Source organism: Lolium rigidum, chromosome 5 (genome assembly GCF_022539505.1).
Source record: "Lolium rigidum isolate FL_2022 chromosome 5, APGP_CSIRO_Lrig_0.1, whole genome shotgun sequence".
NCBI classification, from domain to species: domain Eukaryota; kingdom Viridiplantae; phylum Streptophyta; class Magnoliopsida; order Poales; family Poaceae; genus Lolium; species Lolium rigidum.
The window spans coordinates 217,923,789-217,936,781 of record NC_061512.1 but is presented as its reverse complement, the minus strand read 5'-3'; the positions used below and the strand labels follow the sequence as shown (position 1 = coordinate 217,936,781).

The 12,993-nt window shown below is 43.6% G+C and overlaps 1 protein-coding gene across 1 annotated transcript; it reads left to right on the top strand.

Moving 5' to 3' along the window:
• Positions 1-300: 300 nt before the first annotated feature.
• LOC124657083 (ankyrin repeat-containing protein At5g02620-like) lies at positions 301-4,999 on the top strand. The gene is made up of 4 exons (XM_047195698.1): positions 301-877; positions 3,335-3,870; positions 3,975-4,410; positions 4,941-4,999. Exons 1-4 carry the CDS (start codon positions 301-303, stop codon positions 4,997-4,999), a joined length of 1,608 nt encoding a protein of 535 aa, XP_047051654.1.
• Positions 5,000-12,993: the final 7,994 nt, after the last annotated feature.

Below are 12,993 nucleotides of genomic sequence, written 5' to 3'. Positions count from 1 at the left end.
CCCCAAACGCTCAATCCGGCGCGGTTTGGGGGACGGTTTGGGGGACGCGGCTGGAGATGCTCTAAGCTTAGCTTTCTTACAATGAGCTCGTTTCTTCAGTTATTATTTGACTTAATTTTCTGATGTATTAAGTTGAATGGTAGTCCAGTTTAGTTATTCCCCCTCATGAACTGAGGCTACCCGCATGTATTTGTTCACATTGCATCATTTCATTCTTATCTTCCCACAGCAAATTAAGCCAAAACATAGATGGCAGCCAGTACATCAGCAGCTAGTTCATCAAGAGTACCGAAGCCTGAAATGGACAAGCGGCTCCTCAAAGCAGCCATATACGGTGATCCTGTGCAATTAGCGGAATTGGCTTCAGAAGATTCAAGCTTTTTGCTGCGAACAACTCCACAAGGAAACAACTGCATCCACATATCCTCCATTCACGGCAACGAGGAATTCATCAAGAATGTGGTAGAATTCCCCACATATTATTCTGATTCTCTACTATCAGATGCCAATTTTCAGGGGCAGACGCCGCTTCTCATTGCAGTCACACTTGGTCATATTGATCTGGCAAATTATTTACTCCACCACAGCTGCAATGTGCAAGAACTGAGACATGCAATCTTGCACCAGGACAGTGAGAAGTCTAATGCATTGCACCATGCCATCCGCAATGGCCATAGAGACTTCGCACTAAAATTGATAGAAGCAGAGCCTTCCCTGTCACAAGCTGCTAACAATTATGATGAATCACCCATGTTCATCGCTGTGATGAGAGATTTTACCGATGTTTCCGAGAGACTACTGCAGATTCCTGATTCTTCTCATGTAGGCACTTGTGGCCGTCATGCTCTCCATGCCGCAGCTAGAAATGGGAATCAAGGTGAGATACTTGTGGGGTATAATTTACAATAGTATGTATTTTCAGCAAGGAATCACTAGTATAATTTCAGTCTGTCAACTGTAGGCTAAGTTTATTTTTGGTTCCTAATTAAACTCTGATCCAAACAAACTTGTCCCTTAAACAAAGACGTGGTAACCTAGTCAACACAAAACAACCATGAAAAAAGATCGTAACATAAACAATGTAGAAAAAAGGTCATCCTTTCCAAGCATACAGAGATTTCTAAAGTTATATATTGAAAACCAAAAAAGAATTTAAATCAGGAAGAAGTCCAAAATAATTACTCCCTTTTCCTTTTTATAAGGTGTATTAATTTTTCTAAAGTAAAATGTTCTATATTTAACAAAGTTTATTAAAGAACTATCAATATCTCAACTTCTAAATAAATACTCGCTCCATCTGAAAAGGATGTTGCAGTGTCTAGATACATCGAAAGATAAATCTATGACTGTGACAAAAATATGTTGCAGTGTCTAGATACATTAAAATTTAGACAAATGGCTTCGACATCCTTTTCAGGATGGAGGGAGTAAATAATAGAAGATGAAGATATATTACATGATGAATACAGTGATACCTATTTGGTATTGTAGATTTCTTATACTTGGCAAAGTTTGACTTTTTCAAACAATGATCCTATTTCTGGCTGCAGCTAGTCAAATGGATAATAAAAGATGGCAGCCAGTACATCAGCAGCTAGTCAAACTTTGCCAAGTAAAAGAAAACTATCATTGTATATGACAGTTTTCTTATAGTTGGCAAAGTTTGAAATTTTCAAATAACTAATGCACCTTATAAAAACAAATGGAGAGAGTACACAAATGGAAAAGTCCAGGCAAGCCACTACAAAACTATAAGAATGTTAGAAATGGAGAAGGTGCAAAAACTGAGGGAAAAAAGGAAATACTTAAACTGTTCTTATTTTTATTACGGGTCCCAAATATCCTTTTCCGACTCACAAATTATTTTCATTTGTAATACTCTTTCCTATACTTTGTCTTCAAACAGTTATGTTTTAATGAAGATCCATATTTGTTAAATGATTTACAACCTTCTATGTTTTTCCTCTTTATTTTCTAGTTTTTGTACATGGATTGTTGTATGTAAGAAGCCATTGCCACATCCTCCATCAGTTGCTTGGAACTAGAATAGCGACCATGGGCAAACTTTCCCATCAAGCTTGGCCGCCATGTCGAAGCCCTGGTCCATGCTGCTACTACAGCCACCCTTGGAGACGGCACTAAACTATTTTTCTGGTCACATATATGGCTTGCTGGGCAAAGCATTGCTGATCTTGCCCCCGCCGTGGTCGCTGTTGTCAACCCTTGTGCCATAAAGCTCGGACGATCGCCTCTGCCTTGCCTGAGTGTGCTTGGACCAGAGACATCATGGGCACTCTCTCTAATGAGGCCATCATCCAATTTCGCCGATCATTGGCGAGCAAGAGCTTCAGCCGGATCCCCAAGACCTCATATCCTGGAACTTCTCCCCTCATCACAGTTCAATTTGGGAATGCTGGAGCCCCCTCAAATGCAAAGTCCTCGCCTGGCTTGCATCTCTTGGTCGATGCTAGACTGCAGAGAGGTGCCATGGTCTGTCAGGAAATTGAGTCTACTTCACACGTGCTAGTCTAATGTTATTTTTCTAAGCAAATCTGGCATGGCATTCTCTCCAAACTGAATCTGCTGGGTTGCATGCCTCGGACTGATGAGAGGTTCAACACCTGGCAGCTGCCTCCCACGTCAGCCCTTGCCCTGCAAAAAGGTGTGAAATCTCTTATCCTGCTCACCATCTGGCAGCTATGGAAGACAAGAAATTGATGTAATCTTACAAGACCTTACCACCAATAGACAAGACCTGGTCGTTTCAATCCTCAAGGAAGCAAAGTTGTGGATGCTTGCTGGCGCAAAAGCTCTCCGTCGCCTTCCCCTGCACTCCAGACCACCCAATAACAATCAGAACATGACCATCTCATGCTAACAAACGTTAGCCTTGTATCGTTTTTTCCCCTTCTTTTGTTTCCTTTTTTAGTTTTTCTCTTACTTTATTGTAGCTTGGCTATGTTGTTGTACCACCCTGTTTCTTTGCGGTTTTCTTCTAATATACAAAGACACACGCTTTGGCGTGTATTCGAGAGAAAAAAAGAGGGACCAAATCTGTCCAGCTTTGAAAGCTTAGAGTCAAATAGTTTGTCTGGTTTTATTGTTTAGGATTAAAACAAGGTTCAGACAACAGATGACTAAAAATAGAATCCTTGCATACAACAACTAGTTCTGGTATTATAAACATAGGATTCATTCAAGCTAGCATAGTTTATGTTCTAATATTATATTTGGATTTAATTGCTGATCGATTCTTAACATTGATATGCTACCTTTCGTGCATATCATCATCGACTGGTTGTTAACCATATTTTATGCATTGGCTTGTTTTCAGATATTGCCACCAGTATCATGTTGCAACGTCCTCAGCTGGCCAGAGAAGCTGACAAGAATCATGATACACCAATAAGACTGGCTATTTGTTATAACAAGGTTGATGTGCTACGAGTATTACTGGGACATGACGTTTCTCTAGGGTATGAAGTTAGCAACAAAGGTTTTACTCTCCTTACTAGTGCAGCAACTCGAGGTCATGTCGATGTTGCTCGAGAGCTTCTTTTACATTGTCCAGATGCTCCTTACCGCCACGTACACCATAAGGAATTGACATGCCTTCACACAGCTGTATCTAACAATCATTCAGCGTTCGTTGAATTTATCCTAGAGAGAAGGCAGTTTAGGCACCTCATTAACATGCGAGATGGCGATGGAAAAACCGCTCTACATCACGCAATAGTGACGTGCAATCCTAGAATTGTTCATGCTTTACTCTCTCACAATGATATAGACACAACAATACTTGACAATGGTGGTAATTCAGCAGCTTCACAATTGTCGGGCATCACAGGTCATGACAACACTTTAGACTGGGTACGTACTTATTCTATAGATGCATTGAATCATATCATACTTATATATTATTATAGTACCTCGAGCACAGCAAGTGCGTTCATTTAAAATTTGAATTCATACAGACGGAAGTGCACGTGCTTATGTTGAAGGCTGACCCCAAAGATGACGATCTCTGTTTGTACAAACTTCACGAGACAGTCAAGCGACGGGCTACTGTTGAATCAAGAAAGGAGAGGAAGTCTCTAACTCAAAAATATACAAGCAACACGTCATTAGTGGCAATCCTCCTAGCGACAATCACCTTCACGGCTGCTTTCACTCTTCCTGGAGGATACAGCAGTGAGCCTGGAAGCCCAGGACTTCTGGTCATGTCTAAAAAGGTTGCATTTCAACTTTTCCTGATATTTGACACCTTAGCGATGTGCTCTTCATTTGTTGTGGCCATTATATGTCTCATGGGAAGGTGGGAGGATGAAAGGTTCATGGCATATTACATCTCTGTTACTAAGAAACTTGCTTGGACTGCATATATGGCAACACTTGCGGCTTTTGCAGCTGGTTTGTACACAGTACTAGCCAGTCAGCTCCACTGGTTGGCCATTGCGATTTGCTCTTTTGTAGCTTTATTGCCTATTTTGACTATGCTCATAAATAAATGGCCTATCTTGAAGCGCAATTCTCGGTTGGGTGGAAGTTGGCCTGTGTTGATGATTAATTTTAGGTTGGGTCAAGCTTTAAACTCCGATTTTCATGACATGGTTTGACTGACCTCACCAATTTTCTCTGTGATTGGGCTTTCCGATAGTAATTTTCAGTTTACTTGTAACAAATATTGTTTGGCTACCATTATTGTACTGTTAATCACCGAACAAAGATATTGTAATGTTATTTTATATATGTAGTTTGTTCAAAATAAATTGAGGCAATGCTTCCATTCCATCTCCCTATATCAGTGGCAGAGCCAGCGCCCGGCCAGCCTAGGCAGCTGCCCGGGCTCCCTGAAGTTTTATTAGTACAGAAGGTTAGTTAAAGTGGGGGCTTGCTTGGGCAAAATCTGCTAAGCTTCTTTGCACTCACGTCTTGCCCAGGCTCGCCACTGCTGGAGTTGACTCTTGCCATCCTACCTGACAATCACAATTTGCCTTAGAGCTCAAATTTCCTTCGGCAGATGCTTACAGGTCCAATCTCCTTCACAGTGTGTAAACTCCGTTGATTTAGCTTATTTCTATGCTTTCTAATTAGATTTTAAAATTTATCAGTAATAGGTATTGTGGCTACCCGATGTTGTACAGTTTATTCATCACAATTCAAAAATAATCTGGTGTCACTCTATAACTGGAACTTAAAGCATGTGCACTATCATAGATTTTTAAATAATAGTTGAACGCCACCTATACCTTATAGGAATAGCCGGTTCCAAGCCGGGTAAAGAAGAGGATTGTGATAGGATTGGTGAGCCAACGCAAAAAAAAAAAACAGTCATTCCTATGGACATGAAACCTAATATAAAGTCGTTGGTGCTAACCCACTTAGTGCCTTGCCGTATCCGGCCCCTCTTTACAGGTCGCATGTTTACATACCGTTAGAGATGCTCTAATCCGATGAAAACATCCTTTACTCTTTTCACCAAAAATGATCTTTACTTCGTTTCGGGATGCCACACTCAGTACTTGTATTCAGTCACCAAAAATCTAGCAGCGCCACCAAAATCGCTAATAACAATAAAATCTAGCAGCGCCACCAAAAATCATTCAGTCACCAATCTTGGAATGTTCAGTTACAGTTTATAGTCCGCATGGCATGAAAACTCGGTAGGAAATTACTCAGTACTTGTATTCAGTCACCAATGTTGGAGTGGTTAGCGTCGCTGAGCTCCAGGCGTAAACCATTCGTATCCACGTTTTTTTTGAGAGAACACAGCACTTTATTGATCACATATTATCAATACAAATAGTCTTCCAGATACAATCCGGGGCAAAATCAGAGATAAAACCTAAGCTAGATACATCACAAGTTCTAGCCAAAATGTGTGCTGCTTCATTAATAGAGCGATTGACATGCCAAAAAGTTGCCGACCTGAAGCCTGCTGCCAGTTGTTTAATATCCATCACCACAGATCCTATTTGGGAGCGATCCGGACTTGTAGCCTTAACACGTAGAATCAGGGACAAACAATCTGACGCAAAGATTACCCTGCTGAAGCCCTTGTCTCTAGCAATAGCCATCGCACGCTGCAACGCCAGCGCCTCGGCTAATTCCAGAGACGTGAAGCCAAGCAACGGCTCACTCGCTGCTAGCAGACATTGTCCAGTATGATCCCTGAACACCGCTCCCATGGCCATGCGACGTCGATCAGCAAATAAAGCTGCGTCCACGTTCACGAGCACCTCTCCTGATGGCGGCGGAGACCATTTTTGAAGTTTGCTGGTCTCACGCCTACTGCCAGGTTTGGTCTTGAAGCAGTGCTGAACAATCATCTCAATGTAGGCAATAATCTTTGCACTTGTACGTTTTGGATCTTGGCTTCCTTGGTTGTTCCTAGCATCATTCCTTGCATCCCAAATGTGCCAACAACCAACAGCAAGCGTGGTGGCTTCCAATTCAGTTGCTCGAGAGAGGAAATAAAAAAGCCAATATTTTGGTGATGTAAACTCAGTACGAGCAAGCTGAATACTGAAGGTCTCTTTTACTACCCGCCATACCTGTTTTGCAAATTGACATTGGAGCATTGCATGCTCCACATCCTCATCTCTAGCACAGAAGACGCAAGCATTATTGGCAGGGACATGACGCCGAATTAACTGGACACCAGTTGGAAGGCAGTGGTGTGCAAATCTCCATAGGTGAATTTTCATTTTCCCAGGTGCGTTTATTTTCCAGATCATTTTCCACTCCTTCTCTTCATTCGCAGCAGCCGAGGACATGCCTCCACCTCGCTTACTCCGACAGACAAAGAAGTTTGTTGATCTGGCCATACTGTACGCTGACCGAACCGAGTAGATACCATTATTGGTATGTGGCCAGCGAACAAAATCAGCTTCTGCATGCGTACTGATCTGTATTTGCATAATTAGATCCGCAGTCTCTTTATCAAAGAAAGCATAGACAGTTTCAGGGATCCACGTCCTAGACTGGTCATCAATCAAGCATCAGGAATGGGCTTGATAGGTGTTAACAAATAGGGCGGGCAATCCGGAATCCAGTGATCAGATTTGATGTTAACTGATCGTCCATTTGCAATGCCCCACTGAACACTTTGCAGCAAAAGTTCACGACCATGTAAAATGCTCCTCCAGGTGTATGAGGCCGATCTTGGTTTTGGAGCGTGCCAAAAATCTGTATGGGGAAAGTACCTCCCTTTGAGTACCCTCGCACACAGTGATGTAGGCTCCGTTAGCAATCTCCATCCCTGGCGCCCTAACATGACCTGATTAAACAAGTTAAGTTCACGGAAACCCATGCCGCCAAGGGATTTAGGAGTGGAGAGCCAATCCCAGGATCGCCAATGCAACTTCTTCTTACCGTCCTCAACTCCCCACCATTGGTTAGAAATAGAGGCCCTCATTTTATCACAAGTTGAGACGGGAATCTGGAAGCAACTCATAACGTATGTAGGAATGGCTTGGATGACGGCCTTTAAAAATATTTCTTTGCCTGCCCTAGACATAGGCCAATCTGTTACTCCATTAATACGTTTCCACATCATATCATAGAGGAAATTGAAGGTGGCCGTTGGCGAACGCCCTACCGAGGTGGGCATGCCCAAATAGAAATCATTAAGGATCTCGCTATGTACTTCCAGGCTACCCTTCACTCCATTCTTAATCAACTCGCTACAATGATTACCAAAGAAGACAGAGGATTTGTCCAGGTTGATCTTCTGGCCAGATCCATCACAATATGTCTTCAATGTATTTTGAGGGCCTCAACACTCCTACTGTCACTCCGGTTAAAGAAAATGTTGTCATCTGCAAATAGTAAATGTGAGATAGGGGGGCCGAGTCTACCATTTTTTATTCCATAGAGCTCACCACGGTCCTCCTTTTTTTGCAGTAAACATGACAGACCTTCTACGCATAAAAGAAACAAGTAGGGGCTGATGGGGTCCCCTTGTCGAATACCCCTGGATGGAACCACTCGATTAGTGAGGTCCCCGTTAACACGGACAGCATAGCGAACACAAGTTACACATCGCATCACTGATTGGATCCATGCAGGGGCAAAGCCAAGCTTACTCAGACATCCATGCAAATAATCCCACTCGACCCTATCATATGCCTTCATCATGTCAATCTTGAGGGCAAAGAAAGGTCTTTTGCAATCTTGATGTCGAATTGTATGTAAACATTCAAAGGCGATGAGAGCATTGTCTGTGATTAGCCTTCCCGGAATAAAAGCACTTTGTTGTTCAGAAATAATCATAGGCAGAATCACTTTCAATTTATTTGCCAAAACTTTGGAGGCAATCTTATAGATTATATTGCACAAACTGATAGGACGAAAATTCTTGAGATGTTTTGGCTTGGATACCTTCGGAATAAGGACAATGATAGAGTCACAAAACCCTTCAGGCACCTCACCACCAGAGATGAACGCCCGAACAACATTACAAATTTCTTCCTTAAAGAAATCCCGATGAGTTTGATAAAACAACGCTGGGAAACCATCAGGCCCAGGTGCTTTAGTTGGACCCATTTGGAAAAGTGCAGCACCAATTTCCTCATCAGTGTATGGTTTGCATAGATCATCATTCATATTAGCCGTCACTTTCGGAGGAATCGCATCAAGAACTGCATCAACTCAAGCACATGGTTTAGAAGAAAAAAGGTCCTCATAAAAATTATGTACCATACCTTTAATCTCCTCCTGTGCCTCACACTTAGAACCATCCGCACGCACCAACGAATCAATCTTGTTTGTTCGCCGCCGTGCCGATGCCCTCGCATGAAAGAAGGAGGTATTCCGATCTCCCTCCTTGAGCCAATCAACACGAGATCTCTGTCGCGCCATGATTTCCTCACGCTCAAAGAGCTCACATAGCTCGTGCTCAACCTCTCTCTCTTCCTTAACATTCTCTACAAACAGCTGCCGTTCTCGAATATCATGCAATTTGCCCTTGAGCTGCCTGATCTTCTTCCGCACCGAACCAAAGGTGGCACGGCTCCAATCCTTCAAAGACGAGGCCACCCGGCCTAGGTTCGACCAAGTCGAACGAAGGGACCAGGAGCCATCACACCCCTTAGACCATGCCTTCTCGAGCACTTCTTTATAATCTGGTGCTCGCAGCCACATAGCTTCAAACCTGAAGCCACGCTGAACAGGCATTATGTTAGCCTCTTTTGACCTTTTCTCTAGGGAAATGAGGATAGCGTAATGGTCGAGGCGATAGTAATCAAATTCTCCACCACACGGTCCTCAAACATGCAGGAGAAATCACCATTTGCGACCGCTCGATCAAGACGTACTTTCACATTACTTGTCACAATCTTGTCGATTATTCCATGTATACTTGGGGCCCGTAAACCCCAAGTCCAAGAGTTCACAATCCTGCAAGCAATCCTGGAAGGCGCTGATTTGTGCTTCGGTCCTATTACGAGGCCCTAGATGTTCATCCTGGCTCAACACCTCATTAAAATCCCCACAACACAGCCAGGGGCCATCCCATTGAGATCGCATAAAACGGAGAAACTTCCAGAACTCAGGACGATGTTCTCGACGAGGTTCACCATACACAAAGGTTGCTCGCCATTTTATTCCATTTTCCGGTGTAATATGAACATCAATGCACCGTGCATTACAAGGTTTCAAAGTAACAGAAACAGACGACAACCAAAATAATGCTAGGCCACCACTGAGACCTACACTACTCACGGCATAGCATCCCGAATATCCTAAAGACCACATAAAGCTCCGTACTGGTATCCCTCATCTTCATTTCAGAAAGAAAGAGGAGGGAGGGACGATGAGCTCTCACAAGCCAGCGGAGCTCGCCAACTGTCGCGTCCGACCCCAATCCGCGACAGTTCCAGCATAGGATCCTCATTGCGTGTGGCGGGGCTGATCAACAGCGCCCGCCTGATCCGCCGATCCATTGACATCATTCCTTCTCTTCTTGTTAGAATCATCGCTCACTGTCTCGTCGGTGTGCACATCACCTTCGACAGCAACAGAAGTATTGTGATGAATCACCAACGCTAGCTGATTCGCTGGCTCATCTGGCATCTTGGAAGGGGCCCTTGGGCGATAAACCTGCTGATTTTTACGTTTCTAGCCCACAATAGCATTCCCATCCTGAACTGGATCTTTAAACTTGTTGGGTTAATTATTGGTTTGCCACTACAGCCCGCGCAACACTTAGTTTTGCCACTAGAGCAGAATGGTTCTCAGTTTTGCCACTAGTATGTGTGCGACGGCTCGTTCCGTGAGCCTGCCGTTTCATTCAAGTCAAACGTCCATGACTCGGCTGTTTCAGGTGGGACCAGGCGGAGACGCGTTTGAAAAGAGGACCGTTGCTGGCCGTTTCACGTGGGACCCACAAGGTTTGGCTTTGGGCGGATGAGAAGGGTGTTTAAAAAAATGGTGAAAAATGAACAAACAAAAAAAGGGTGCGGCTGGGACTCGAACCCAAGACCGCTTTGTTTGGTAGCGTGAAGAATTGCTCGCGGTAACCAGTGGGGCAGATGGAAAGATATTGAAAACCAAAAGGAAGAAATCTAACTATAGTTAGTTCTAGTTCGTGACTTGGTTTATGGTGTAAGGACGTATATGTTTGTTCTTTGTGTTTATGCACGCTGCTTAACCAAAAAAAAAGGGTGCGTCTTTGTTATTTGAAACATTACGTGTTTGTGGTTTAGGTTGGAAAAATAATCAAATAAAAAAGGGTGCATCTTTATATTCTTGCGGGGAAAAATGGTGCATTTATCTGATTTCAAGCATTGCGTGTTTGTGATTTTTTGTTTCATACTATGGGTACCCTACTTATAATACATCAAAGTTCATACTTGGATCCATGTTTGTGATTTCATGATTCATACACCCTTGATATATTACATCGAAATCATAGAAAACTAAGATATATGAGATGCAAATATTGATAGCCAGATCATCACGCAAAATAACTTAGATAAATTCGATACATAAGATGCTTAGTTCCACCATTACACGGAAATAACTTAGATAGATAGATAAGTTGAGTGACACACGACTTGACACGACTCAACACGGAACCACATAGAAAATGAAAACGTAAAGCTAAAAAAACATGACGATCGAGAGGTTGACGAGAACACATCTTGGCCGCACCACCTGCCGCAGCACCTGCGCCGCACCACCGTCTTCACCGGCGTCTTCACTTGTTGTACGGGAGGCAGTGCATAGGTTTCCCGGAGAAGAAGATGGCGTCGCAATCGGTGAAGACGTTGTAGGTGGTGAAGAAGATTGACTCGCAGCCGCACCAGAAGACCTCACCGAGGAGGGCGTACGCGTCAAATCGGTTGGCGAAGGTGACCGTGAGCAGCTTGAGGGCGACGCCTTCACGAGACTCGTTGACGTAGTACATGACGGGCGAGCCCGGTGGGAGGTGGGAGAAGCCCTCGTCGAGGAAGTCTCGAGTGAGCTCGACCTCGGTCCTCCACCTCGACTTTGCCCACACACGGAGCGTCTTCTCGACGAGGACGTCCGCCGGATAGAGTAGCTCCGTCCTGGTGCGCGGACGGCGGAAGGTCGGTCCCGTGTACTGCATCTTCGGAGAGGCGAGAGGCTCGCTTGGGTGCGTGGTGCTTTGGAGAGGGAGAGGAAGAGAGGCTCGCTCGGTTGGTGTGTGGGAGAGGAAGAGAGGCCCCTTATAAAGAGGTTGGCTCATAATTGGGTGGTTCCTAATGAATTAACGCGTGGCTAGCCGTCTTCCCAAATAATTAAGCGTATTGACGATGGCAAAACTGATGCCGCTGCATCGCTGCGAGAGGCTGAGACGATGGCAACGCTGAGACGCTGCGTCGATGCATTAAAAGGCGTCGGCGAGTGAGGTACGTGGAAAGGGCCGTTGGCGTGGCGCCTGCATGGCGCATGCATGGCGCATGCATCGCAGGCCTAGACACGCGGGACGGCCCAACGGACATTTCAGTGTTCTTATAGCCCACCGTACGCGTGGAGAAAGGAACCAATGAGGTTGAAGAACGAGGGTGTCCATGGATCGGCCCCGAAACCTTCTAGAAGGCTAGATCGGACGGCTGGCGTTACCGCAGTGAACGGTCCACAATGCAAAACAGAGCAACCCACGGATCGGTCCGGTTTCCTTCTAGAAGAATAGGGTTAGCTGGTCAAAATTAGGCTTTGACCAAACTTGAAATGAGCATAAAAAAATCAAAAAAAATCAAAAAAATGGAAATCCTTCTCACATAGTCTTCTTATGTCATATAGTACCGATTCTAGTTGATAACCATGGTCTACATGCTGTTCAACAAAAAAACCATGTGTCTAATGTGATATCTCAAACACTGGGTACAAGTTCGAGGGTGAAGACAAGAGGTTTAGGGTTTGGAACATGAAAAGTTTCAAAAACCTCACCAAAGCTTCATTTTGGAGTGAATAACAAGGATCCATGCTTAGTTTTACAATTCCATGTTTAAAACTTGATAAAATGATGGTCAAAGGTAGGTTTGACTAAATTTGAGATGAGCATAAAAAATTCAAAAAAAATCAAAAAAATGGAAATCCTTCTCACATAGTCTTCTTATGTCATATACTACCCATTCTAGTTGATAAACATGGTCTACATGCTGTTCAACAAAAAAACCATGTGTCTAATGTGATATCTCAAACACTGGGGTACAAGTTCGAGGTGAAGACAAGAGGTTTAGGGTTTGGAACATGAAAAGTTTCAAAAACCTCACCAAAGCTTCATTTTGTAGTGAATAACAAGGATCCATGCTTAGTTTTACAATTCCATGTTTAAAACTTGATAAAATGATGGTCAAAGGTAGGTTTGACTAAATTTGAGATGAGCATAAAAAATTCAAAAAAAATCAAAAAAATGGAAATCCTTCTCACATAGTCTTCTTATGTCATATACTACCCATTCTAGTTGATAAACATGGTCTACATGCTGTTCAACAAAAAAACCATGTGTCTAATGTGATATCT

What these genes read in the sequence shown, in the direction of transcription:
- LOC124657083 (XM_047195698.1), top strand. Translation starts at nt 301, where the DNA reads ATGGACAAGCGGCTCCTCAAAGCAGCCATATACGGTGATCCTGTGCAA. An exon ending in AGCTAGAAATGGGAATCAAG is followed by an intron (nt 878 to 3,334) that starts GTGAGATACTTG and finishes GCTTGTTTTCAG; the next exon opens with ATATTGCCACCAGTATCATG. An exon ending in ATGACAACACTTTAGACTGG is followed by an intron (nt 3,871 to 3,974) that starts GTACGTACTTAT and finishes GAATTCATACAG; the next exon opens with ACGGAAGTGCACGTGCTTAT.